This window comes from Drosophila subpulchrella, chromosome X, assembly GCF_014743375.2.
Source record: "Drosophila subpulchrella strain 33 F10 #4 breed RU33 chromosome X, RU_Dsub_v1.1 Primary Assembly, whole genome shotgun sequence".
Classification (NCBI taxonomy): Eukaryota; Metazoa; Arthropoda; class Insecta; order Diptera; family Drosophilidae; genus Drosophila; species Drosophila subpulchrella.
In genome coordinates, this window is record NC_050613.1 from 14,240,488 (window position 1) to 14,267,138 (window position 26,651).

Genomic DNA, 26,651 nt, shown 5'->3' on the forward strand with positions numbered 1-26,651 from the left:
AAAAAGAATAGCAACAATTTAAAAGTATAAAATATATAACGAGTAATTGCAAACAAATTTTGGAAAACACTGATGATCTCATAATCTCATCCGCATGTGTTTGAACTGTTGACCCTTAGTGGTGAGATTTTTGCCCCTTATCAGCTTTATTTTTGGGTCTGCTTGTCTTTAAAGAGACAAATACATTTTAGTGTATTTCGAAATTTCACTTCGAGTGGTTTAGCTTTTCAAAATGCTGAGGCTGGCATTATTCTTTATTTTGGCTAATATTATCCAACAGTCGACAGGATCCTTGGCGAATCGGAACACTCCAAACCAGTGTGACCAGTTGGGCCTAACTACTCTGCAACTCATTACTGCCATCATTCCCGAACTGAATTCCAAATTGCAAAGGATTCATGATGACCAGCTGGCCCTGAAAACCAATCAAATTGCGATGCAGTCCAGTTTGGAGGCCCAGCGGACAAGAAAGCTCGCCAGGACTGAGGACTTGGAGGAGTTGCGCACCCAGCTGGATGCCCAATTTTTGGCGATTCAGAGAAAGCTCGATGAACAGCAAACAACTCATCGAGAATCGTCGAGCAACACCATCACTAGAGAAGATTTCGAGGCGAGATTCAACGAAACGGAGGATCACTTTCACGAGATACAGAGCACTCTGGCCAAATTGGATGTACCTGCAGAAAATCCTCGCGAAACCCACTTGACAAACTATTCAAAACCCATTCCGCCAAAGTTCCAAAAAATTGGGGATCGGTATTTCTATATTGAAAATAACATTACGGCTACTTGGTTTAAGGCTGCAGCCACTTGTCATCAGATGGGTGGCTATTTAGCGGGAATTAAAACCCAAAAGGAATTGTTTACCATACAAACATATCTTGAAGATAACGTTTGTTATTGGCTTGGCATCAACGATCTAATGGTCGGCAAAGAATTCTATTCAGTAGCCTCTGGAAAACGAGCAACTACAATGCTTTGGATGACAAATGAACCTGACGCAGAAAGGAATTGTGTTATATTATATAACGGAAGAATAGGTGATTTTAGTTGTAATAATCATGATCGTTTTATTTGTCAGGCTGACAGCGAAGTATAAAGTTTATTATAAACACCAAGCCCAAAAATTCCATACACAGATACATAAATTGATAAGATAAGATGATCATGTTGATGACATTTAGTACCAAATCTATCTGGATGCGGGTCGTATCACTTTAGTATGTTCGTGCTTTGTGTTTTTTTTTTGCTATCTTGATCTTATCTAGAGTAATTTTAGGCTCTTTCTCACTCCTATCGATCTATTCCCATTTGGGAGAAAAATTATACTTAATAAATTTCCAATTTTAACATTTTTTTCTGTGTAATAACAAATTGCTTATATCAATCTAGACTTTTCACAATAAATAAAATACAAATCTATATTAAATGATTAACAAATAATAAAGCCATCTTCGAAGGTCAATACATTTAACACATTGTTAGTACCAAAAAAATGGTTTGTATTTTATACTTGCAGAAAACGCTGAAATCCTCCGAAACGGGATTTCCATCAGTGAAAGTGCCCCCTGATGAAAGCCGGGAGTTACTCGCACCCATTTGTGCGAATTGGTATAATGGAGCCGCGTGTAGGAATGTGCTAATCGAGCCACTGAATACGGCCATCTATCTATTTGGCCAGGCCAAACAAAGGTCCCATCCACATACAATATGTGTACACTCAGGGAAAAACACCGTGCTAAAAACAAGTACAAACAGCCTTGATTTAAGAAAAATTGCATGCTTAACATTTAAGAACGTTCGTACTCAAAAAATTCTCATATTGAGCACATTTTGGAGTTTTTATGTCTGCCAACTCTAATAATTCCCAACTGTTTATTCTGAAAGTACTCAGTATATAAGGCGCATAAATTAGGTAGTGTTAATGCCCGTGAGCGGCAAGTCGTAAGTAAACTTAAAATATTAATATTATTTATATATATCTCGTTTATTTCGTTTCAGTTTCCAATACTTATTTCTCTTACTAGCATAAAATAAAAACTCATTTTAGTTTCATAATATTTATGTATTGATTTAAGAATTATTCGTCCTTAAATCATGCCTGCAAATTTCTTACTTTATTATTAAATCGTTCTTGTTTTTAGTCCAAATATGACTTGATTTAAGAATTATTCATACTTGATTGAAGACCGAAAGGTTCATAAATCTAGTATTTTCGGTCTTGAAAATTCGTGCTCAAAAGTAGTATTTTGTTCTCGCGTTCTGTATTTTCCATGCTTGGCGAAGTTTTGACACCGAAAATACTAGGTTCAAGCACGAAATACTTGATTTTTTTTCTGAGTGTACGTATGTACAGTGTACACTGTACACCCACTGCCAATCCACCCAAAATACTGGCCACTTAGCGGATCTCGAACTATATGGCGCCCAAAAGTGCAGTGCGGAAATCAAACAATGCCATTAGGCTAATAATTACCGCTCGTTATTGTTGTAATTGCCGGCATTGGAGGCTCTCTAGCTGCCAGCCAGACTAAATGTATTAATTAAGCTATTTATCTAAACTAATGCGAGCATTTAGTGGCCAAGACAAGAAGCAAATTGCACTCATTAGTCCGATAGTCCGGTAGTCCGGTAGTCCGGTAGTCCGCACTCCAGTCTTCGATGAGCCGGCCAATCGGTTTTTCTCCCAGAGATAATTGGCCCGGATAAGTAGCCAGTGGCTATTGCCACGGCCAGGATTGAGGAATGTTTTCGGGGCCAATTGGAGTTATCGTCACTAGCCGGCGGAGCGATCAGCCTGGGATGCGGCAGCTATATCATCATTAAAGCCGCTCCCCGGTCTGGAAAACGGGACAGGGAACACGCAAACGTGCACTGGGCGAAAAGGTCGGTGCTTGAGATGGAAAAAAACAAACTAAGAACGCAAATTCTTTAGCATCATTTTTTGGTACGCAAATAATAAGCGTTGAATTATTAAAAAACATCTTATTTACCTTTCTATTACTTTCGTATGAGGCTTACAAACAGAAACTTGTTAGATAAGGCAAGATCTTCAGCATGTTTTGGCAATTTAAAACATACATAAGTGTTACAAACCATAAAGAAATGAAATAATATTTTTATTATTTTTTGTACAGTAACGCAGTTCTTAGAATATTTTAAAGCACACGAAAAAAACAAGGTATATAACTTATACTGTATTTTTAATTTAAAAAATAACACAGTTGATTACATTAAAATTCTTAAGCAAAGACATTAGATTTAATATTACAAGCATAGATTTTTGCGTTTTCTGTTTTTTTTTTTTATAAAATTAAAGACTTTCATATGTGATAGACTTTTTAGTCACAGTGTAGCTTATCGCCTGCCGCGTCATTAGCTTGATTATGATTATCAATGAGCACATCGCCAACGCCGTCGCCGTGCCACATTAAATAACACAAGAACTTGTCTTTGTCTTAAAACTGGAACTGGAGCTCAGGGCTCTTTCCTTGGCTTTTAACTTGGCTTTGTCTTTGGACTTGGACTTGCTCAACTGACCGCTGAACTATCTTCCCAAATTAATCGTAGGCCATGTGAGAGTCCAATGGCATTGGCTTGAAGTTGGTAACGGAATTGTATTCAAAAAGGTATGACTAAAGCATAGCAGGTATAGGGGAGAGTGGGCTAAGGATAGTTAAGGGGCAAGGACAGTTTGGCTTCCAATGATACCACTTTCATAATTTATTGCTGCGATGTCCAACCCAACTTTTCTTACTATCACCTACTACCACTCCCCACATACGTACAAACTAAAAAAAAATGTATAATATACAAATTTTAAATTAAAAATTTAATTAAATTAAAATAATAAGTGTAAAAACCCACAAATTTTAATTTTATTCATGGTTTTTTATGACTTTTATGGGATATGGGAAAAACAACGAAAAATGTATTCTTAACTTTTTTATTTCCAATTTAGGGTATTAGAACTTCCCCACAACCCGCGGATCCCATCGCTCGTTTAAATTTTCGCCTTAGTTTCGTTTTTGGGGCTTTTTCGGCTTGTTCTCCAACGATTCCTGAGATCTGGGATCAGAGATTTCAGATCTGGTGCGGTTGATAAAAGCGATGGGCTTCCCAGGCGGCGTGACAAATTGCTGGGAGCTGGGTTCCAGATTGGTTTCTGTTCTACAGTTGCAGGGTTTCACCAGCTCTAATCATTGTGATTAGCATAATGAGGTTGTCAGGGGGTCGGGCGGATGTGTATGTATATACGAGTATATATATGCATATTGATTCTGTCAGCTGTTGCCGGTTTCTGATTTCTTTAATGGAGCCCTCAGCCCCGGGGACAGAATCCAGAGTCGTTGGACCCCAACTCCTGCACTTACACGTAATCATAATCGTAATAAAAGGCCACATATGGTTGCCAGGTAGCCAAAGGTGGCTGGTCGGGGGGATGGGATAGGTAAAAACCGGGCTTTGGAGTGGGAACGACTGGAGGTGGCCACATGTGCCATCTACACACAAAAACACACACACTGTAAGCGAGTGAAATGTGCTCATATTTTAACATTCCACACCCCCAAATGCAAAGCAGGAAAAAGAAAAGCAAACCATCAAAAAGGCAACAACATCATCATAAGCAGCATCCCCAAAACACTCACAAAAAATTATGATTATTACAAAGGTTTTACATATAAGGAATCCAATTTTGATTTTTTATATTATAAGTACTTTTTAAAAAACCCACACCATTAAAATGCTAGTAAAACCTATGTAATTTCATTAATTTTATTTATTTTAAATGATGCTGTGATCCCTTAAAGATTTAAAACAATAAAATGTATTATTAAAAAAAAATTTGGTAAGTCACTACTAATAGACATTTTAAAATTATTATAGAGCTTCGAATTTAAATAAAAAAGTAAAGAATATAATAATGTTCATATACAAATACGTTTATTAGATAGATGGTATAAAATGGATGGGTAATATGAGTTCAATAACAGCGGCTTAATTGGGGCCTTTGAAAAGTAGGAAAACATATTGTTTTAAGTGCTGGATGCCCATCCCCCTAAATTGAGCTCCCCCAGCAACAATAAAAAAGCCACAGAAACTGTCACCGGGCACAATGTTTGACAGATGGACTTGCTCGCTGAAGCCGAGCTCATCTAATTTTTGGTATTTGTTCTCGCTGCCGTTGACGGTGATGGGTGTGGGGATTCCCCAGCCCCTGAGATCCCGCATGTGCCACCCCTACCATTTTACCGCATATTCCATTTCCGAAATCAGATTTGAATGCGCTCCTCGCGAATGGATCCTGCTCATCGCGTGTATCCTGCAAACCGCAATATGGATGAAGTTTTAATAGATGTCTACGGTGACACATTAAAGAGCAGCCAAGCAAAAAACGGGGAGGTGGTAACAAACCCAAAAAGAAAGATGGCAATGGGAAAGAATAATGAATCGCAAGATGCAAAGTTACAAAGATACAGAAAGATGTATTTGGGGGTAGCGGGAAATATAAGGATTCACGGAATCACTCAGATTTTACGACCCACACACATCTGGCATTTTAATGGGGATTGGTTGCAGGCTTAAAAGATCATAAACTGCTCTACTGCCACTAAGCAAAGTTCATAGTTCGTGGAATTATGGGGGCCAGAGATTGAATTTTAATTGGCGCGGCTTAGGGAGAACTGCATTTTATTATAATTTTATTTTCAAAGAATATGCGCCGTGAAAAAGAGGATGGGTGAAGTCCAGGAAATTTATTTTGAGACATTTTATAACCTAACCACGCAAAATATGAATGATGGCCTTTGACTTTTGGCTTAGAAAGTCGAACATGTATGTATGTTAAATATAAGTATATCAAACACCATCGAACATTTTTTAATTCGTTTGAATATCCTACTCGACTGCTCGTTGTTATTTGATAACACTTCGCTTCCATTTTTATGTGTAAAAAGTTGTATTTGGGGAAAAGTATGTAAAAAGTATGTGGAAGCGTTTCCGATACCATAAGGAACATACATATTTTCTTGATCAGGATCACTAGCCGAGTCGATTTAGCCATATCCGTCTGTCTGTCTGTCCGTCAGTATAAACGATGTGATCTCGGAAACTATAAAAGCTACACTACACGCCCACTTTTTTTTAATATTTTGTAAAAATGAGAGTTTGGTTTTATTATCAATACCTTTCTACACGCCAAACATTATTCAAATCGGACAACTCATTAAAAAGTTATAAACAAATAATAATCAGTATTCTGCATTTCAATCGAGATTGTACACCATTGCAGCAAACGCCGCCAAGCCGCTAGGGGCGCTATAGGCTAGGAAGAAGACAGGTGGCGCTATAGGGTAGGTGTGTGTGTGTTCAATTAAATTGATAAAGCAGCTAAAATAACGACTTTCAATGCATTATGGTATAACACACCTATTAAAAGTGATTCCCATCGGTATTATTTTTACCGCTACTATACGCATCCCCTAACAGTTGCTTTATTTTTTTTGCTGTGGGGCTGTAAAGTAACAACGGGAAATATTCCATATCGAAAAAGAATTGTTGTAGCGCCTTTTATCGCTTTTGAAACTTTAGAAAGTTAGTCACTTTCCTCAGCCCCCCTTTTCTCATACTTTTCCTTCTGGACCTCTGCAACCTTTCACGTTATTTTCCATAAACATAAAAGTTCCCTGCTTCCTTCCGCAAAACAGATGGGTGGCGAAAAGGGAGGGGGGGGGTCTGGAAAATTTGGAGGGGTGTTGCCACAAAGCCCTGCATATTGTATTTATATTTTGTGATTTTAATGCGGCATTTTGTGGCTGCGGCTTCCTTTGTAAGTGTGTATTTTTTACACGTGCACTCAGCGAAAACGAGGATTTCAAAGGTAAGAGAGTGAATATTCGCCATTCACTTTAATTTTATTTGTACATTTTTTAGATCTTTTGGTATTTATTAAAGTGCAAGCAAATCCTACATTTCTCATGTTCCTTAAGAAATAATAAATGTCTAAGAAAGCGTTTCGAAATTAACATTAATTATACAAAACTTATATTATTTATTAAAATATACATTTAATTATGCTTTTTTTTATTCATCTGTATTATTGTTCACATAGTAGGTATAATTACATTCGTTTTAAACCGTTCTTGAACAGTATATTTTCTCAAGTGCATGTGCTCAACATTAGCAGCAACATTTTTATGACATAATTTTTGTGTTGTTCACCAACGGGAAACACCAAAAAATAAAAGGCATGGCACGAGGGCACCCAAAAAAGGTGAGCCAGAAGACAATCTGCATATGTGGGCACGGGGATTTACGGGTCCCGGGTACCGAGCCCCGAAACTCCCCCGTAACTTCGATGACCCGGCAGGAGTCTGCAGGACGAAATTCAGGATAAGAGGCGGTTGCCTTGGACTCTTGTTTTTACCGAGTTCCCGCTCTGAATTGTAATTACAACCATGTAACCTAATGACACGCCGCTGCCTTTAACCCATCCTACCCTCTCGAAAATGTCCTCCAGATATCCCACATACATATTCCCCACCTTCGAAAGAGAAGAACCTGTGTTTTTTGTTTGTTTTATTTTTTTTTTTGGTTTTTCTTGTGGTTTAAGTGGAAACTGTGGTACAACAAAAATTAAGAGGGAAATGCAAGGAGATACGAGTTACGAGTATATCATCGCTGTGAGTTTTTTTGAGGCGTTATTATGCGGGGGATACTACAGGATTTTATTTTAAATTTCACATTACTGAACCTTTTACAGGGAGAGCAAAACATGAGAAATATTTTTAAGTCCCAGAAATAACGCGTATTTGCAGTAAGAATAAAACTTGGCTGATAACCTGGGGAATTTATACCCACCGGCTCAAATTTTCTAAATTTTCATTCATAATATAATATAATGATAATATTTCCCACCTCTAGCCAACATATTGAAATACAATAAGACTAACTAAAATCAGAATTTAAAAGTGAGATCAAATTAGGAACCAACACATCTGGCTAATGAAGACGATGACTGGCATTAGCGAACGCATCGTTATACGCAGTAACCTCTGACCTCAGCCTGAAACCCACCAGCCAAGTCCAAACCATATCCCCATACAGACACAGACACAACCTCATTAACACCCACCCACGGGGGGAAAACAAAAAAGCCTCCCAACATCGCCAATTGCAGGTGTAATATTTCAATGTGCATGGGCCTTAACCCCCTGCCGCCCCAGCACTCGGCTAAATTTATACTCAGGCTCGGCTTTACGCTGCAATAAATACACTGCGGAAAAACTAGTTTCTTTAGCATTGTTCCCATTATATGAATTCGATTTTTTCATATAATTTATTTTTTCTATATTAACTTGGGTTACCTTTAGTTTTATTTAAATATGTATTATCTTCAACTAAAATTATTGCATAGCTCAATATAATCACTTAATACGCTAGCTAATTATTTATTTTCTTAAAAAGTTATGTGGAATATATAGACTTTTAATTAGATAAAAAATAAATTAAGTAATTGAATTTTAATAAAAGTAAAGTTAAAATAAAAACCTGTAAAAATATGTACTTCTCTGCAAGTGTATTCCAATTCAACTCTGATTTTCTCGCAGTGCAGCAATCCCAAGGAGGAGCTGGCGAGTTATGTGCAGCCTAGAAAAGCAGGCTGGAAAGAAGCCCAGAATAGAACCCCTGAACACCAGGCCTTGTGGGTGTATTATCTTTTGAATTTATTACCTACAAATGTTATTTCTAGAACGTTAGACACCGCGTTTGCTGGAAGCTGAGTTGGGAGTCGGGTTTTATGCGCCCGCCTCATCAGCGCGTTCATTAGGGGCCCCATGGAAAAACAAAAACTGAAGCCTGAAAAATACGCACGAACCGAAACACCAAAAAAAAAAAAAGGAAATTGTGAAAGCAAGAAGGAAAAGCCGAGGCAAAAACATCATTAAATTTATGAGAGACTTTGGCCTGACAAAACACGTAAAACAGCTCGAAACAAAGCAGCTTAGGTGTGGGGAGGGGGGGATTTATATACCGATATGGGAGCACAACTTTGGCATAATTATACCAGGTTGGGCTAGGCCAAAACTAAACATTTCAGTGGTTTTCAAGAATTTTACGCAAGCGAAAGTTTTTCTCCATCCAAAAAGTGGCAAGAAACGGACAAGAAATTTATGTGTTGGGCGGTGATTTTAGGCGATTGTAGATTAAACGACTCATGTACGGGATTTCCGGAAATATTCCACTAAATCAGACTTGGTTATCCTTCAACAAAGACCTACATTTTTATGGTATGTTCATATTTTTTTAATAGTATAATAAAAATCTGTATGATTTTACATTTTGTTTTATTTTTAAAGCTTTGTGTGATATTATTACAACTGATGAGCAATTGCAATATTAATCATATATTTTAGTATTAAATTATTAAAAAATATATATACCAGACAGTAGCTTTTAACTTAACAATATTTATTTTTTATTCATAATAAAATGAGTTCATTTTATTTACCTAGGTTCGAAAATTTATGTTATTTTTGTTTTTTTAAAACAAACACTTACACGATTTTTTGAACTACATTAAATAATATTTACTGACTGCCTTTGGAATCGCTTATCTCAACCTAATTAAAATCCAGAAATTATTCCTTGCAAAATCCTCATTAATATTGAAACATTTTAGCAGGCAAGGACGTAATTGTAATTTTACAGAATTAACCGCTGTATTTCCCCCGCATATCTGTGGTTTTGAAATGGTGCCAAAAGAATCTGCTTTTTTTTGGGCTTCGGGCACTCTTAACCCTTTTGGCTTAACCCAAAGACAGCCGAAGGCAAAACTGTTGCATTTCCCCCATCTTGTTTTTCCGGTCTTTGACATTTACAACAGTTTTCCCCGACAGAAGGAGTGGGGGTGTGGCTTTTCATGGGGGGAGGAGGTAGGTCATGACAGTTAGTCATAGCATGTTTACAGAGTGGGTGGTGGGCGAAAGAAACACTCACACACACACACACACACGGGGAAAGGGGTGAAAATGTGGGAGGAAAAAGCAAGACAGCGACAGCGACCATAATGGCGTCATAAAGATGATATCATAATTTCCTACTTTGCTTTCCTTTTCCCCATTATTGTGCGGTCTCCCTCACTCCCCCTCTGACCGTTTTTGCGCTATTTTCCCCTGGTTTTCATTTGCTTTTCCCGCTTTTCCTGCTAACTGGTATTTGCTTTTCTCGCATTCACAGTAGACAATCGTCGTGGTGAAAACCAAGCGAAAAAAATTACTACCATCGATTTGCTGTATCAAATAAAATTTTAAAGAGATTTCAAATACTAAAGTTATTTGAAGAATAAAGGTTAAGGTTTCGCTATAAGTCATTCCAGTTTAAGACAATCCTATAGCCCCATGGCTGTTTCCTTTTTTTTGTTGCATACTTCTAGACCTTTAAAATAAATCAAGAAGTGATTTCAAAACCCCCAAATACATTTTTTTTTGTCATGTTTGAACTCATTTAAAATTGCAAATTACAATTACAAAGTATTTAAGATATTTTTGAGGGGAGTTTGCAATAATAAGTAAATAATTTTAAACTTATTTCACAAATTATTTTATCAGTTGATCTTTTCCTGTACCTTCCACTTTTTAGTTTTATTTCTCCATTTATGTGCGCTGCTTGTTTAGCGTTTCTATTTGAATGGTGGCCAAACAATTCGTCAATATTTGTCAAGCCGTTTGGTCAAGGTGCCAGCTCTGCCTTAACCCCCTAGTGCCCCATTCCCGTGGCCACTCTGAATGTGCTTGCAAATCGTTCCAGGAAATTGAGTGAGCTGCACTTCAAGGCAGGGGAAAAAATAATAAAGCAAAAAAAAAACGGCTACGTCGACAAGCGGGGGAGAAACGCAAGCAAAATAAATTCCCTTCGTTTGGAAAAATTATGAATAAATTTAATTTTATCAAGCGGCGACCAAGCTGGCGAAACTAAAAAACAGCCAAGAAAAAGCGAAAATATTTTGTACAGCTAAACGAACCAATGCCCTATGAAATCCGAGGGATCCCCGAGTCCGGAAATTCACTGAGGTCCTGCGATGGGGGAAGAAAAATGCAGTGAACGGGGTCTTTTTCTCCCTAAACTAAGAATCTATTTTAAGGAACCGAGAACGTTCGCCTTAAGTGGCGGCTATAAAATAAAATTGCGGAATCTGGAATTACGCTTGAGATCGCAACGAACTCGGAATGCGTATTTTTAATGGGCTCTACTTGGAACAAGCATTTCCAGTTTAGTGCAAATATTAGCGGCTTAAACCAGAAAGCAGAGTAGTTGAATTCCAAGTCAAAAGGGATTGAAGCTATCAAAAGTTTTTACGTACTTATACTTATGAGGTAGGTGATTTAATCGAAATAATAATAATACAAAATTATAATATCAGTCATGCACGACTTTACATTTGTAAAGATGACCCCAAAAAAACTTGGGTTGATAAACCAGCAGGCTGTTAATGACTGAATCAAATCCGAGGGGCTCGACAAACCTTAGAGCGATATTGAGGAGTACGGAAGGCGGTCCACAGCAAGCGGTATGGTAACCTCCAGCGTCCCATTTTCAAATTTGATCTCCCGATCAAAAACGAAAAGCCCCTTCACAGCTTTTTTTTTTCTTGGGGTTCAACTACTGACCTGCCATACAACTCAGAGGCCATTCCGCTTCCGAGGGGTTCTTCCGAATATCCGATGACGACGGGATCGTACAAATCAACATGGTTTATACTAATGTGAGCAACAACAACTTTCGTTTTGTAAAAAAGCCATAAATGTAACGTCACCTTCAAATGCAGCTTTATAAGTAGGAAGACAGAGTGAAAACGGCAAACAAAAAACTATTTTCAGAAAACGCAACATCAAGGTACAACCCGAAGCTCGCCTGTATATGTACATTTTTCGTCCTATTTATATTTATGGGTGTAGTTTAATAAGATTGAAGTTGAAGCTATATACTGCATCCATTAAAGAATTTCTTTCAAATTTTTAAAATGTATTGCTTAATTTACATTAATATATTATAAGAAGAACTGTATACTATTATTGTTTGATTACGTGCTTTTAAAATAATAAAATAAATAACCAATGACATACAATTGCAAGCTAATTAATAATGGGTGGTCAAGGAAACGCCTTTGCGACTCTTTCATTTGGGGCATATTTTGTGTTAACATTTAACGCACCCTAAAAGCCAACCCCAACCGCAAAATTTACCTTACTTAAAGTTAATAAAATTTTAATTGCGTTTCATTATCATTTACTTGCATTTTATTTTAAGCATTCCGTTGGGCGGGGAGCCAAATTGACATAAAATCAAATGAAGAAATTTGTATGAAGCTTTTAAGGCGAACAACAACAGAAACGGAACCGAATAAATAAATAAGAAACTGCAAGGACCTCAAGAAGGAAAAGCCGACGAAACCTACTTATGCAGTGAGTAAAAAAGGAGGACGAAAATGGAAATCAAATCAAAGAAAATTAAAAGCCCATAAAAAAGCGAGCCTTAAGCCAGAAAACTGGCAAGTGACAATATTAAATGGCCAAAGACAAAGGAAAAACAATAAAATCGACATTAACATTAATTTAGTTCTTAAAATAATCCGAAACCCCTAGAGCAAATATGTAATATGTATGGTTTACACTTTCTTTAAAATGTATTTGTGATATTTGTAAAATGTATATGTATATATTGGAATTAATTAATATCATTACTATGATTTTCTTTTAATTTAGATGATTTTGTAGAATGCTAGTTATCTTGTTTTGGTTTTTTTAAGACATAAAATCAACATTTATTGATAAGCGTTTGGTTGTAAAATAGTTGTGAGTGACGAATCACCCTGTCAAAGCGAATGCACATTCAAATTGCATAATCCCGATTAAACAGAGACAGACATTTGACTAACACATTATGCCACTCCCAAATACAAATCCAGTTGGCAAATCCCTTAAGCCAAAACCCAAAGTTCCCCATGAAATTGCCACCAAAAATTTACATTAACCCCATGGAGTGTGAACGTATCTATGTGCCAGCACATATCTCTTTCAGAATAATTAAATGCTAAAGTAGTGACAGTCTCCTCCAGGCTTCACTGCTGATGCAGTGGACTGGATTTTCCCAGGAAAAGATGGAAAAGCGGGAAAGCGTCTGGCCTGATGGGGTGAAATGGCAAAGAAACTGAAAATGCACACACTCAAATGAATTAAAATGCAATTGAAATATGGCAAATGGCATGCGTCGGTTGTCGAGAAAAAGACTTAAAATTTGGATGAGTGAAAAAAGTGGGAAAAATGCAACAAACATCCGCCTATCGATTCAAAGATTTCGCAAATATTAAAAGAAAAACATGAAAAACTAAAGCAAACAATGCAGAAGTGCTCAGTTGCTGTGATCGGAAATATATTATTATATATTAGGCCGCATGCAATATTTAAGATACGTTTACTTTTACAATATATATTGTAATTCTGTTTAATTGTAATAAGTTGACAAACGTTGCATATTTTAGGTTCAAAGAGCGGATCTGTTTCGCAACACTTAAACATTTTTTTTTTTTTTTAATTTATTTACATATATATTTACCTGAAAACCGGGAAAAAGGGATTATTTCTCTCATTTAAATTATGATTTTTAAGCAAAAACCACCTTGTTCTTAAATTATATTCCATGCAATACTCAATATATATATTTGATGTTTAGAAAGCTAAGACGTTTATAAAAATTAAGCCTTAAGTGCTATTAAATTGTGAGCAAGATTATGAATTAATCTGTACAGGAGTAATTAGTTTCTGAATCCAATAATAGTCGATATAAACCTTTACTTAAGCCATTCGACAATGGAAAACATTTCAATTCATTGACTGCCGTAATGGGCATTAATTGCTTATTGTTTATTAGCTGCTAAGCGTACAGAAATTTAATTCACAAATTATGTTGTAGTTTGCCGCACTGACTCTATTATTCTGTGAGAGCTTATTTGTATCGTACAAAAGACGTCAATCAAACGGGGCAAAATGAAAATTATTTCACTGGATGGAAAATTAGAAAATGAACTATTGAAATATGGCCAAGATCGTTTGATTATAAATTGGGGCGTAATTAAAGAGCAACAAATGCGAAGACAATGATGTCCCGTCAGCAACGGCAATTTCACGCCCGCGGATTTTCCTTCAGCTTTCCCAAACAGACACCCCCCCTCCCCCCTTCTATAACGCTTTTCCACCCCCTTTTTCCTTGGTCCGAGCGACGACTTAAGCTTCGAAAACACTTCTTTGTGTCACTCCGGTTTTAACCTGGAGCTTTTGCCGCCAGTGGGTGGCTAATTGGAAATTTAAATGCCGCCCTGCGCCCACTGATGCTGCCACGCCCCCTAATCGCCCACGTACCAACGACGCTGCTGCGGCAACGTCTCATGTCTAATTAAACGTGAAAATCCTTGACCTTTGAACCTTTTGCCAGAGAGCTTGGCTCAGGAAAACTCCAACGAGCGGGGAGAATCGAAAGAACAGGAAGTGAAATATTTGCGTTGACATTGCTTTGACAGTACTTGTATGTTCACTTTGCACTGAGCGAAAATAATGTGCTTATTAACAGTACATATAAAAAAAAATTTAAGTAAATTAATAGCACATGTGCTTAAATTTTATTTTTAGCCCATTTCACCAAAAAAAATGTCGGAGTGTTAATCTAATATAAGTAGTTTGAAAGGGTACCACATCAACAAGTTTCGATTTGCCTACATTCTAACAATTTATATTGTAATATTTAATCCTAAATATTTCATATTGTCCTTAGAAGAAATTAATTTTTTGTATCTTACAACAAATCTATTTATATTAATCTGTCAATTTGAAAGCAAATAAACCCAAAAAAGTTGCTAAAAGGGCATAATCCAGGGCTCTAAAGTTTAAGGGGTCCTAATAGATTGATTATCTAGTAAAATTATTAGCGTAATCTTGGCAAATCTGTGTTTTTTTTTAATTAAGACTACGAGTTATTAAAATGGGTTGTAAGTGCACAAATTAATCAAGTTCTAGTTTAGTAATTATTTATGTAAACGGGTTTCTGCTTTATAGTTAATACTGAACAAATCAATACAATATTTGCGATATCTCTTGTTTAACACTTTTTGAGTTAAGATTATTATCTTATTGTATTTTACAAAATCCAGTTTTAATAATTTTTATTTTTTTTTTCGTTTTGTTTATTTTTTTTTTTTATTTCGTATGCAACAATATATATTTTGTAAGCAAGTTTATAGTTAATCAACATTATCGATGGTTTATTTGGTACCTTTTTGGCAACAATTTCACCATATCTTATTTTACGAGTGTGATACCATTCCATAAATATATCTTATTTAATTTTTTTTCAAATCTTTTTATAACAGGTTTGTTGAAGTAAAATAAGTTAGGTAAATATAGGTCACCTTTTTTTTTAGAAACTATTAAGATCAACCTAAGCTTTTCTTATATGAAAGTATCTTATAAATATAATACTATCTAGCTCAATTTAATGTCTTTTACATGGTCATTTGGTTGTTGTATTACCTAATCCATTTGAGTTGATTAATTTATCATTGACTTTTAATCATTTTCTGCCAGTGTGGGCATCCCCCTTTTCTGGTTTTCATCGATGGCAGTCGCTCATCTCGAAAACATGTAGGGGTAAGGAAAACATTTGCTATTGTTGTTCCAAATGGCGTCACTGTTGTTGCAGCAATTGTTGAAAACGCAATTTCGATTCGAGACGCCCCTCTCCGGGGCCTTCCCCCTACATTTGTATTCCTTCTTTTTTTTTTGTTCTGGTCCCCCCGAGCCACTCGAATCGCATTTCAGCTGGAGTGTGAATCATTTCCGTTCGAATTTGGTTCATTGCATGATTTTCACATTAAGAACGGGGAACGGTGGGGCAGCCAGGGGTTAAGATCTTGGCAGGACCCCTCGCTTGATTGTGTTTTCCTTAACTTCTTTTCGAGCGCAATTATTGACGTGTGCCCCTTGAAAAAATAAAACGGAAACAATGAGCGACTTACAACAGTCACGTTGCTTCTTATTTATTTCAACTCTATTGATATTTAAGTAGTTCGCATACCCCTTTAGTATTTTATTATAAAAATGACTTCAGGGTAGTTATACCAAGTAGCTTTGGAAGAAATAGAATGACAAAAATATATTAATGCTTTTACATCGCATTCTAATAATAGAAATGTTTGTTTGCCTTATAGAATTATGAGACCATTTTTACTTTGGAAAATGCATGAGAAATATACATACCTGAGATATTTAATTTCTTATTTATTAGTACACTGATTTCTGAGATACATTTAAATTTAGTTGTACTAGAAATGAATTTTGTGTTTATTGGTAAGACGTAACATGTTCGAAATTCATAAGGGGTAATTTCAATTAAACTTTTAATTAATTAAACTTTACAAATATATAGACACTTTAGAATGAAGTAATCATCAATCAAACTAAGTCACTTAACTTATAACCAAACACCTAATGGATAGCAAGGGGTCTGATAAAATAGTCTGTACTTTTTCCTTGTTTCTTTAGTTGGTATTATTTGCGCTCGAACGGTTTGAGTAGCATAATAATTGCCCTACTAGCGGCGGAAACGGAAGCGCTCATCACGCATCCCCCTTCCACTCGCACCACTGCACCTCTCACTCGCACCCACTTGAAATCGAACATAAAAACAAAATTTTCGGCCTGACTAAATAGAAGTATCAACGCCGAAACTCAATTTCCAAACAACAACAAGCGGCGCAGGCTATATACAAATATATCAAACGCAAATACAATAACACGGGCATCAGGCGCTAAGCACACAAAACTTTAATATTTAAAATTTTCTATTGAAATGCCCGAGCAAACAGTCAAATACCTACAAAAAAAAAAAAAAGAAAAGCGGGAGGTAACAAAGCAAATCACAAAAAATGTAAAAAAAAAAAATACATAAACCAGCGGAAGTGCCGAGCGTTACAGATTTTTTAGGCCACGATTCCAGGCTGAAGTACAGTGGCTTAAGATAGGAAAAATATTTTAATAATTCAACGAATGGTTGGTATTAAAACATCAGCATACCAAAATGATTAATAAAATTATTTGAATACTTTAAAAATTTGATATTTAGAATACGAAGTCATATGTTTTATTGCTTTTGCTATGTATGTTTTATTTTATGAATAATTTTTATTCGGTTTTCTGCGCATTGTGCCCACTGTACTTTAGCCGGCGCTTCCTTCCAATTTTCAGCTGTCATCGGCCACAAAATAACAAAAACAAGAGCGACTCGAACAACTGCAATCATAACAACACTAAGGAGGCAGAACGCAAACAACAGCAGCAACAACATCGTAAAATTCCAACCGAAATGAAAATAAGAAACTAATAGATGGTAGGGGAGGGGTTTGAGCTCACAGAAGAAAGATACAAGATCCAAAGTCAAAAATGCTCGTTTTCGGATTTTCTGGAGTGCAGCAATTAGAGTAAACTTCCCTTTCAGCCATAAAAAAGCCTTTCCTCTGCGGTGATCGCATAGTGCTATCTCTTTCACCTCACATATATGCCTCTCTTTCTCTGCAGGCAGCTTCCGTTGTTCCGCTCTCGATTATGCGGAAACAACTTTGGAGGCTCAACTACAGTGAGGTTAAAATAGGTTACTTTTTATATATTGAAACACAATTTACAAGCCAAATAAATATTAAATTAATTTCTTTTGAAAAAATATAAGAGGTACAAAAAAAGGATTAGACTTACGGTTGATTTTTTCTTATAAAGCATTTATTTGGGGCAGCTTTTGGTATCTTGAGTTCAATATCAGTACTAAGCATACAATAACACTAAAAAAAAAATTGGTAGAAATATGGGCACTGTTGCATTAACGGTTAACGGTTTTCGATGTCATATCGATGTTTGCCTGTTAAAACATCGGAAAGCGATGCTATCTGCACCTCTAGTTACCACTCGACATTGATTACTCAAATTTATTTCTATAATCCCCGTTTTAATTTCTACACAGAGAAAATTCTGACGTTCTCATCTGAGTTGGAAATGTTCTTAAAAATATAACGACATTTTTAAGTTGAAAATGTTTTTATTTTGCTCGAATCAAGTTGAATTGGCGCTATTTATGGACATTGTATGTACAAATAAACTATTAGTTCAGTCCTTAGTGTTTAACTTTTCTCTTTAACTTTTCTCTTCTCACCATTTCGTTCTTATATTGATACCAAAATGTTCTTACACGGTTTTTAAAAACGAATGTTCTCAATTTAAGAACAATGTTCTCAATTCAAGAACAATGTTCTCGATTCAAGAACAATGTTCTCAATTCAAGAACAATGTTCTCAAATCAAGAACAATGTTCTCAATTCAAGAACAATGTTCTCAATTCAAGAACAATGTTCTCAATTCAAGAACAATGTTCTCAATTCAAGAACAATGTTCTCAATTCAAGAACAATGTTCTTGGATAGTTTTCTCTGTGTAGCAAAGCAATTTAATTTATGAAATAAGTTTGTTTTCCGTAATCTAAAATTCTTAATGAAACTAAAAATTTCGCATGTAATCCGTGTTCACTGTACCGTTCATCTGAGACTCATTGGCATTTGAGGCGTCTCGTGTCTGCGTCGCCCTGTCTCCTTCGCTGCCTTTGGCACCCTCTCTGTCTAAAGTCGTTTGTCGTTTCCACTAAGTAAGTAATCCCGATAAGTAAGAGGAAGAGGCGACCGAGCACCGAAACGAGCATCCAAAATCCCAGGAAATATGCACAAAAATGTACATAAATTCGTTTGTAAGGGGGGGTGACGGCCGAATCCGAAACTGATCCACATGGACACGTGTGTCCCGCTCCGTATCGGCATCCCTGTCGCACCGCCCAGGACCCCATCCGCCCCTCTCACTCTGTCCGCACCTCGGCATACCGCTCAACTACCTCGTCTGCCGCTCTTGGCCATTCATTCCCATTCATTCAACGCTTCATTGCTGCGGTAATTGCTTCCAAATGCTTAAACGCTTGCATTGTTGCTGTCACACGCAGCACTGAGAGAAAATTTTAGCTTAAGGTCAAAATTATAGATTATAATACTATTTTGTAAGCTATGTTTTCTAATACAAATGTTGTTTTATTTTATCTTAGTTAAATTATTAATTTACATATATTATATGACAAACAAACATATTTAATTTATGAAAAACAATTGTATAGCTTAAGATGTGAATAGAATAAAGTAGTGGATTAAACAATTTTTTTTTATTATAAAACATAGGAACGTGTCGAAAATAATATGATCGATTTTTTATCAAAAAGACAATAGTAGCGTTTTTTATTTACTTGTTTTACTTTTACTTTTGTTTTTAAGAAGTTTACGGACACCAACATTTAAAACTTTTTTGGTCATTTATTTTATAAAAAAAAAATACTTACAATTATAATAATCTTTGTTTTTGTGTTATAAAGGTGTTACTAAAAAGAAACATAATTTCTTAGTTTATATATTTTTGTCAACAGTTATTTCTTGCAGTGCACTGGATTTCTTGGTGTCGTCCCCACTCTGTACTATCTCTTCCGACTTCCAGTTTTCGGTTTCAAGTTGGGATGTCCAACATGTGTCGTCGTCATTGATTTGTTGTTGATGGGCATGCGACGGCTGCTGAGCTGTGCAAGCGAGACGGGGCGATGGACGGGGACATCTCGTCCGTCTCCCTCTATTGACATTCGTCTGTCACAACCCAGAAATCAAAATCGAAAAAAACTGAAAAGCGAAACGAGATCCCAGCCCCAAAAAACCTCAAAAGGACGCCCCCTTTTTGTTGTTTTTAGCTTCTAGATCTAGCGTTCTTTCTAGTTTTATTTAGGAGGCGTTACTCGTAAATTTTGGTATAAAAACATTTCGCACTATCAAGTTAGGAGATGCTTTGGAATTTAAAAAAAAAAAGTTTGGTGTTTTTAGGGATTGTTTCAATATACGACAGCTTAAATAAAATAGGCTATAAAATGACAAAACCATTTTCTTAAGTCATTTAAATTTAAAATTTTCAAGCCTAATCAAAATATATATAAAATATATATTTGTAGGTAGTAAAAAAATGTATTTGTTAGATGAATAAATAATTTTTTTTAATAAATGGATTTTTCATTTAAAAGGGAAATACATTTAAATTAACATAAGTGTTTTAATATTTAAATATTTAAAATGGAAAGACAACAAATAGAGAATCATACTATTCTAAGAAGTATACAAATAACACCTACAACTAACTTATGTTATTACATTTAAACAATTATTTGACATCAAAAAGGAAAATTTAAAAAAAAAAACAATTTAATATTGACCTTTAAAGTGATAAGAAAGTAAAGTATTGTTATAGGCCTGTTGAAGAAGTGGATTGTGGGTGGATTGTGGCTGGTGGGCCGGTTCTTGGGTGGGAGTATGGAAAGTTCTCAGTTGCATTCTGGGCCAGCTTTTAATTATGGGCCTGGCCTTTGTTGTAAACATCTGTTGTGTATTCTTCCCATTACCTCCTCTTTCCTCTCCTACACTTTTTTTTGCATGCGCATTTTATTTAAATTTTTAACCCCATTCCCAATCGCAGGAAACAATAAGAGGCAGCGTGAATTGTCAATAGTTCTTCGAAATGGGAAAAACTGGGGAAAGGGGAAAATCGCTTTCAAGTGCTTGGTCACGAAACCGCCGTGAAAACAGTGACGCCAAAGATGCAAGTAACTCACAGAAAACAATCTTTAAAAATAAAAAAAAAAACCCAATATTATATCAGTATGTTACTAAATAATTTTAACAACAACATGTCTATACAAAAACCGGAGTATTATTAAATAATCATAATCATAATCATGAATTACCGAACTTATAAACAATTAACCTAACTTAGAACTTTTGTAATTCTTAACTTACAATTTCTAAATGAACTAGTACTGCAATGCCTTATGTAGAGTATGAGAGCTAAGTGATGTTTATTATTTGCTATAGTAATTTATTCGATAGTCAAGAACTATTTTCCGACTCCCACTGTGTTTTCCCAGCATTTGGGTGACCCATTCTCCGGTGGAAATGGAAGTGGCAGTGGGACTCTTTATGCCAGTTTGTCTTATCAATGTCAAGAGTTCGCCTTCCCATATAACACTTTTCCCCCACGGGGGACGCCTCCTCCGATATATGACTTCACCTATTTACAGCCGAGTTCAAGCAAATAGTATTGCACCTCCGTTACAGGATTTTTAATAAAATATTATTTTTTAAATTAAACCTTTTTTAAATTTATAAAAATTAATTCAATTATTTTTTAATTTATTTAATTATACATGTCATTTTTTTTAATCAGTAAAAAGTATAAGCTTATAAAAATTGAATTTTTTTACAACAATGCATTATAATATTTTGCCCATATATTCCGAAAATTATGTAAAACTAGTAAATATTAAAATTATTAATTATAATATTAAATTTAAAATAATTACATTTATTTCTAAATTTTGTAGATATGTACAGATTTTAGTTTTAAGCCAAAAAACTATATTCAACATTAAAAAAAAAAAAGTAGGATATTTTTAGATATATTAGTATTTTGAAAGCTAACACTTTTTATTGAGAACCCCAAGTTCCTGGCTAAGATAACGTGTATTTTTTAGAGGCAACCCAAATTGTTATCATTTTGAACCCGGCTGTAAATATGGCATATATTTATATATATTTCGATGTGGGGCATGCTGTTGCTGCTGTCACTTTTGTGTGGCACTTCCGCTTCTTTTTTTTTTTTTTTGGAGCTGCATCTGCCGGCCACCAATCAAGATTTTAATGCGTCGGGGCCCGATGGCTAATTTATGCCGGGCTATAATATCACTTAAGCCCCCCGATATCTTCGGATACGGGGGGCCCGTGAAAAGCGCAGAACTGTTACCAAAAACAGAACTGTTATATCCTTAACATGGCTGCCGAACCGAACGACTGACAACGACCTGGTTTTTGAGGCACGAAGTTGCCGTCGCCTCGCTTCGTTTAAATTTAGTACAAGATGCTAGCCGGGGAGCAGAAAGAGAGGGGTATAGCGCGGAGCGAAAGAGAGGGAGCAACGCTCGGCTGTTTTTATTTTTAGGAGGCCAAAAGCAATGGCACGCGAACTCCAAACAGGGGGAACACTTTTCACTTGGGGCCCCAGAGCGGGAACAGTTCCCCCCCCCCCCTTTCACCCGCTGTAACATTGTTTTTGCATGCGCGTGTGCCTCTGTTAGCGCCGGCAGCGCTGCCAACGCCGGCCGAGGCAGCACAGCAGCGATGGCCCAAGAGCGATTTTCCTATAACAAGTTTTTAGTACGTGTTCCGCCGTGTCAGCAGACAGTCGTGTGATTCGGGTGCGTCACGCTCGCCACAACAACAACCAGTCATAAATACAACAACAGTAATAAAAAACAACAACAACAAAATTTTAAATAACACAAAAAAAAAACACCACAATAAGGCAGCAGAATTATAGCTAATTTTTTGAAAGTGCAATCTGTGTTTGTTCCTAGAATTATTCAAATATACATAAGTCACAAAAAAATTCAAAAACCAAGAACAAAAATCATAACAAAAATCCTAAAAAAAATGCCATAAAAAATCTTTTAATAAATCTTTGAAAAATCATCAAAAATATCTCTTCATAACAAAAAATAAACTACTTTTTTTTTGTTATTGTGTGTGCCCCTGTGTTTTTTTGTGTGTGTTGGCCAACTTCCTGTGCAACCGGTCTGCAAAAAAAAAAGAAAGAAAGATCCAGCCCATTCATTCAGCATCCGACACAAGTTGCACCTGCAACAAAAAAAAAACGAAATACAACTAAAAAAAAAATAAAAGCAATTTATAGAAGTTGAAGTTGGCGACATAAACCCGTTTTTTGGGGGGGGGATACCAGGCAGCGCCTCCAAGGCCAAACACGATATCCACTTGGCCACAACAACAAAAAAAAAACAGAAACACCTCGCAGGACCGCAAAAAAACGTGAAGAAAGAAAATACAGCAGTGAACGACTTTTCACATTTTTCCTGGACATTTTCCTTTATGGTAAGTTGCTTTTAAAGCACTTAAGTGATATGCCAAGACTTACACTTGTGCATAAGGAACTCATTTTGTAGCATGTTAAGTTACCCAAATAATTTGGCGGACTTTTTACACCGAAAACTATCCTAAAAGTTGTTTCTTAAAGGTACTTTAACAAAAGTAAAAGAAAGTAATAAAAGATTTTGAAAAATGTAATGTTAACTGATTATTATGTGATATTTTTACATTTCCTAAGTGTCAAATGGATCAAAAACTTTCTCATTATATTATTATGCTTTATATCATATAACATTGTATAAAAACATTTTTATATCTTTTATCCTAGCATTAAGCCTTCCACTCCTTTCATTTTTAAGGAAGCTCTCACAAAGTTGGTTTTATGTTCGAAAGGTAAACTCAAAAGGAAGCCCAGAGGGTTTGGCAAGGGTTAAGAGGTCTGAGCTCGGCTCGAGGACTTTTACTCAAGACCCAAAAATGTTTCTCCTTCATATTTGATGCAGCTAAGTATGCTATGCTTTATTTTCCCCCATTTTCCCTCCCAGCTTTTCCTATTGTTTATCTTGCATTTAAGGGGCTGTTGCTTGCGAGTGCAAGTGAAATCCTAGCCCGGCCAATCAGCCAATCCATCAATCAATCAATCAATCAACGCAAAATGACTTGGAACTTTTTTTATGAGACGTTCGTACATGGTAAAATGTTTCAAGTCAATTAGGAGAGGCGCCCACGTCATAAATGTGGGCAAAAAATAGGTGGGTGGGCGATCTTTTTTTATTTTGCCACGGGTCAGAGGTCGTATTCTTCTTCCGGACTTCGCTAATGGAATGACCAGAAATGCCAGACCACAGCGAACTGAACAAATTCATTTTGATGTGCTCGCACATATATACTTTAATGTGTATATAATATGTATTCCTGTGTATTTAGTTCCTTGAATATTTCATTAGACCTTGCGAGTCCACATTTTTGGCCAATCAATAAAAAGCCGTGTATTTATTCGTATTAAAAATGATTTTAAATAAGATTGTTAAATTATCTTTAAGCATATTAAAATTACTTAAATGTTGTATGCAAATCGTCTAAACATGATTGCATATATATTCCAATTGGCTTCTACTAGAAAAAATTATTGTCCTATTAGCTATTCAATTGGGAATGCTTGTTGCCCCCTTCCAATTGGAAAATAAATGTAGATGGCAATAAACTAATTAGAAAACTTATAATTACTTCTTGTACTTTGAATCACGGACAAACTTAAAAAAATATATAAATATAATGAGAAACAATATATAGGTAGATCATGAGCATCGGCGAAATGTTGTATTTAAATTTTATTGGAATGCCACTTGTATGCAACAAACAATCATATAACATCTATTATTTAATAAGTTATATTTTTTATAATTTGTATAGCATAAAATTAAAGCTATTTTGCACTGAGATTGCATTCCAGTCGACCAAGGTCAAGATAAAAAACCGAAAAAAAGTAAGACCCCGTGGGTTTCAGTTCCACTTTGTGGCTTCACCCCTGATAGATGGGGATTTGATTTGGCTTAAATTCTCCTACAATTTAATTGTAGTTTCCGAGCGATTCACTTGAGAGTCTGTGGAAAACCCCCTCTGAGTTTCCCACTCAATTAACTTTTAGCCAAAAATGACAAAAACCAACAGCAACAAAAAAAATCTTGTTTGCCAATCAAATTTTTCAAGTGGAGACCACAACAAAGCAACTGACGAGGAAGAACGGGTAATAGCGAGAACAAAAAGAAAAGGGGGCGGAAAATTCGGGAAAGTGTGGGCGGAAAACCTCAACAAACCAGACCAAAAATATTTCTCTCTTCTTCGTTTTTTTGGTGTTTCAAATTTTTTCCAGCGTTCTTTAAGTCATAAAATGTCCGATTTTTTTTAAGTCGAAACTTTTCTAATCAAATTAAGAGTATGCCAAGGTATGGGGGGGCGGGGCGGCTTGTGGGCGTGGCAGTGTGATGCTGTGAAAGTGAAAATTATCTAAGTCAATTTAAAGTGGGTGGAGAAATTAGGTGTACAGTGCAGTTCATATTTGTTGGTCTAATAAAAAATTGTATTAGAATTATGAATACCTATAATTGTACCTTAAATATATATATTTTTTTTTATTTTAATAATATGTTGTCACAGTTTCAAATAGGTATACCATACTATATATATGCATTTATTTTAAAATTGGTGAAATTAGCTATTTTTACAGGAAAATAAACTTTAATAATCGATATAAAGCATGAATAAAACTCAAAAGTAGAATAATAAATCCAGCGAACATTCGCCGTGGCAAATGGAATCCGTAAAAATGCACACAACTTTACAGACTTCTCAACTCTGATCCCCAGCCAGTGATTTAACGACGTGAAACGCACTGTGCTGCCCCATAAAAATGTTCATCATCATTTGTTGCTTCGCCCAACTGCAAATGGGCAAAAGTTTACACATCTCAATGACCTTGGGTAACAGAAAAAAACACCCTAGCCCAACCACCGTACCACCCACCCACCTCCAAAAAAAAAAAACATATTTATTTATAAATGCGATGCGAAAAGCGAAGCGGGAAAAAATAGAAAAGTTTGCTGCATAAAACTGAATTACCGGAAATTGGCCAACAAAATAAAAGGGAAATAAACGGCAATGCGAAAAAATGCTGGAAGCTCTTGGTTTTGGCCAAAAGTAGGTGGCCAAATGGAGAAGAGGAAACGGAAAAGTTTTTTACCTACTTTGGAAAGCGGGAAGAAGCTCTTGGCGAAATACTACTCACATACATAGGTGCCTAAATATTTATATAAATAGTAAATATATAAACAAGAAACTAGCACAAAAACTTTTTCTACGATTGGAATAAAAATGGGAATCGCCATTTAAAATGTAAATCTAAAAGGGTGGCAATCCATTTCGATGTTGATGATGAAAAAGCTAAAAGCGCAACAATTATTTACTCAACATTTATTTTCATTTAATCAGCTAACACTCACGCAAAGAATTATGATAAATCTATTTTGAAAATAATCTCAAATATATATACATAGAAAAATATGTTAAATATTTAGATTAGCTTATTTACATGGGATAAATTGTACACTTACTTAGCAGACTAAAACGCCAATCCCTCTGTCTGGATAAATCCAAAAGCTTAATTTGAAATACATTAAACTTCCAAATAATTGTCAAAATACAGTAGTTGTTCTGAAAAGAAGGTGACTTTATATTAAATTTCTAGAAATCTAGTTCGTGCCAAACTGGGAAATTATGGGTTTAGTTCCTGGTCTTTTCCCCTGCCCCAAAAAGTGTGCCATAATTTGTGCATTTTCTTGGGTTTTCATTTAAATTTTTGCGTGCCTTTTTGCGGCTCCTGCTGCTTTTTGTTGTAATTGCAAGTGCGCCACTTGCTTTTGACACCTGCTTTTCATTGGGTGGCTTTCCAGGGGTGTGGAATTTTCCCCGCCGGGGGAGGGGGGTCATTTATTATGGCCAGATTCTTGGCTTTTCCGACCCACTCCGCCACCCTCTCTTTCTCTTTTTTAGCTGTTGCT

General features: G+C 35.9%; 2 protein-coding genes across 2 annotated transcripts in view; both read left to right on the plus strand.

Moving 5' to 3' along the window:
* The first annotated feature begins 232 nt into the window (after positions 1-232).
* LOC119555864 lies at positions 233-1,099 on the plus strand. Its single transcript, XM_037867515.1, has 2 exons — positions 233-892; positions 1,082-1,099. The coding sequence occupies exons 1-2, from the start codon at positions 233-235 to the stop codon at positions 1,097-1,099; spliced, it is 678 nt and encodes a 225-aa protein (XP_037723443.1).
* Positions 1,100-22,385: 21,286 nt separating this feature from the next.
* LOC119556844 (irregular chiasm C-roughest protein) overlaps positions 22,386-26,651 on the plus strand; it is a 44,809-nt gene continuing 40,543 nt past the window's right edge. The window contains exon 1 of the mRNA XM_037869315.1: positions 22,386-23,100. The gene's annotated coding sequence lies outside the window, so the exon portion shown is untranslated. The remainder of the gene's footprint in view (positions 23,101-26,651) is intronic.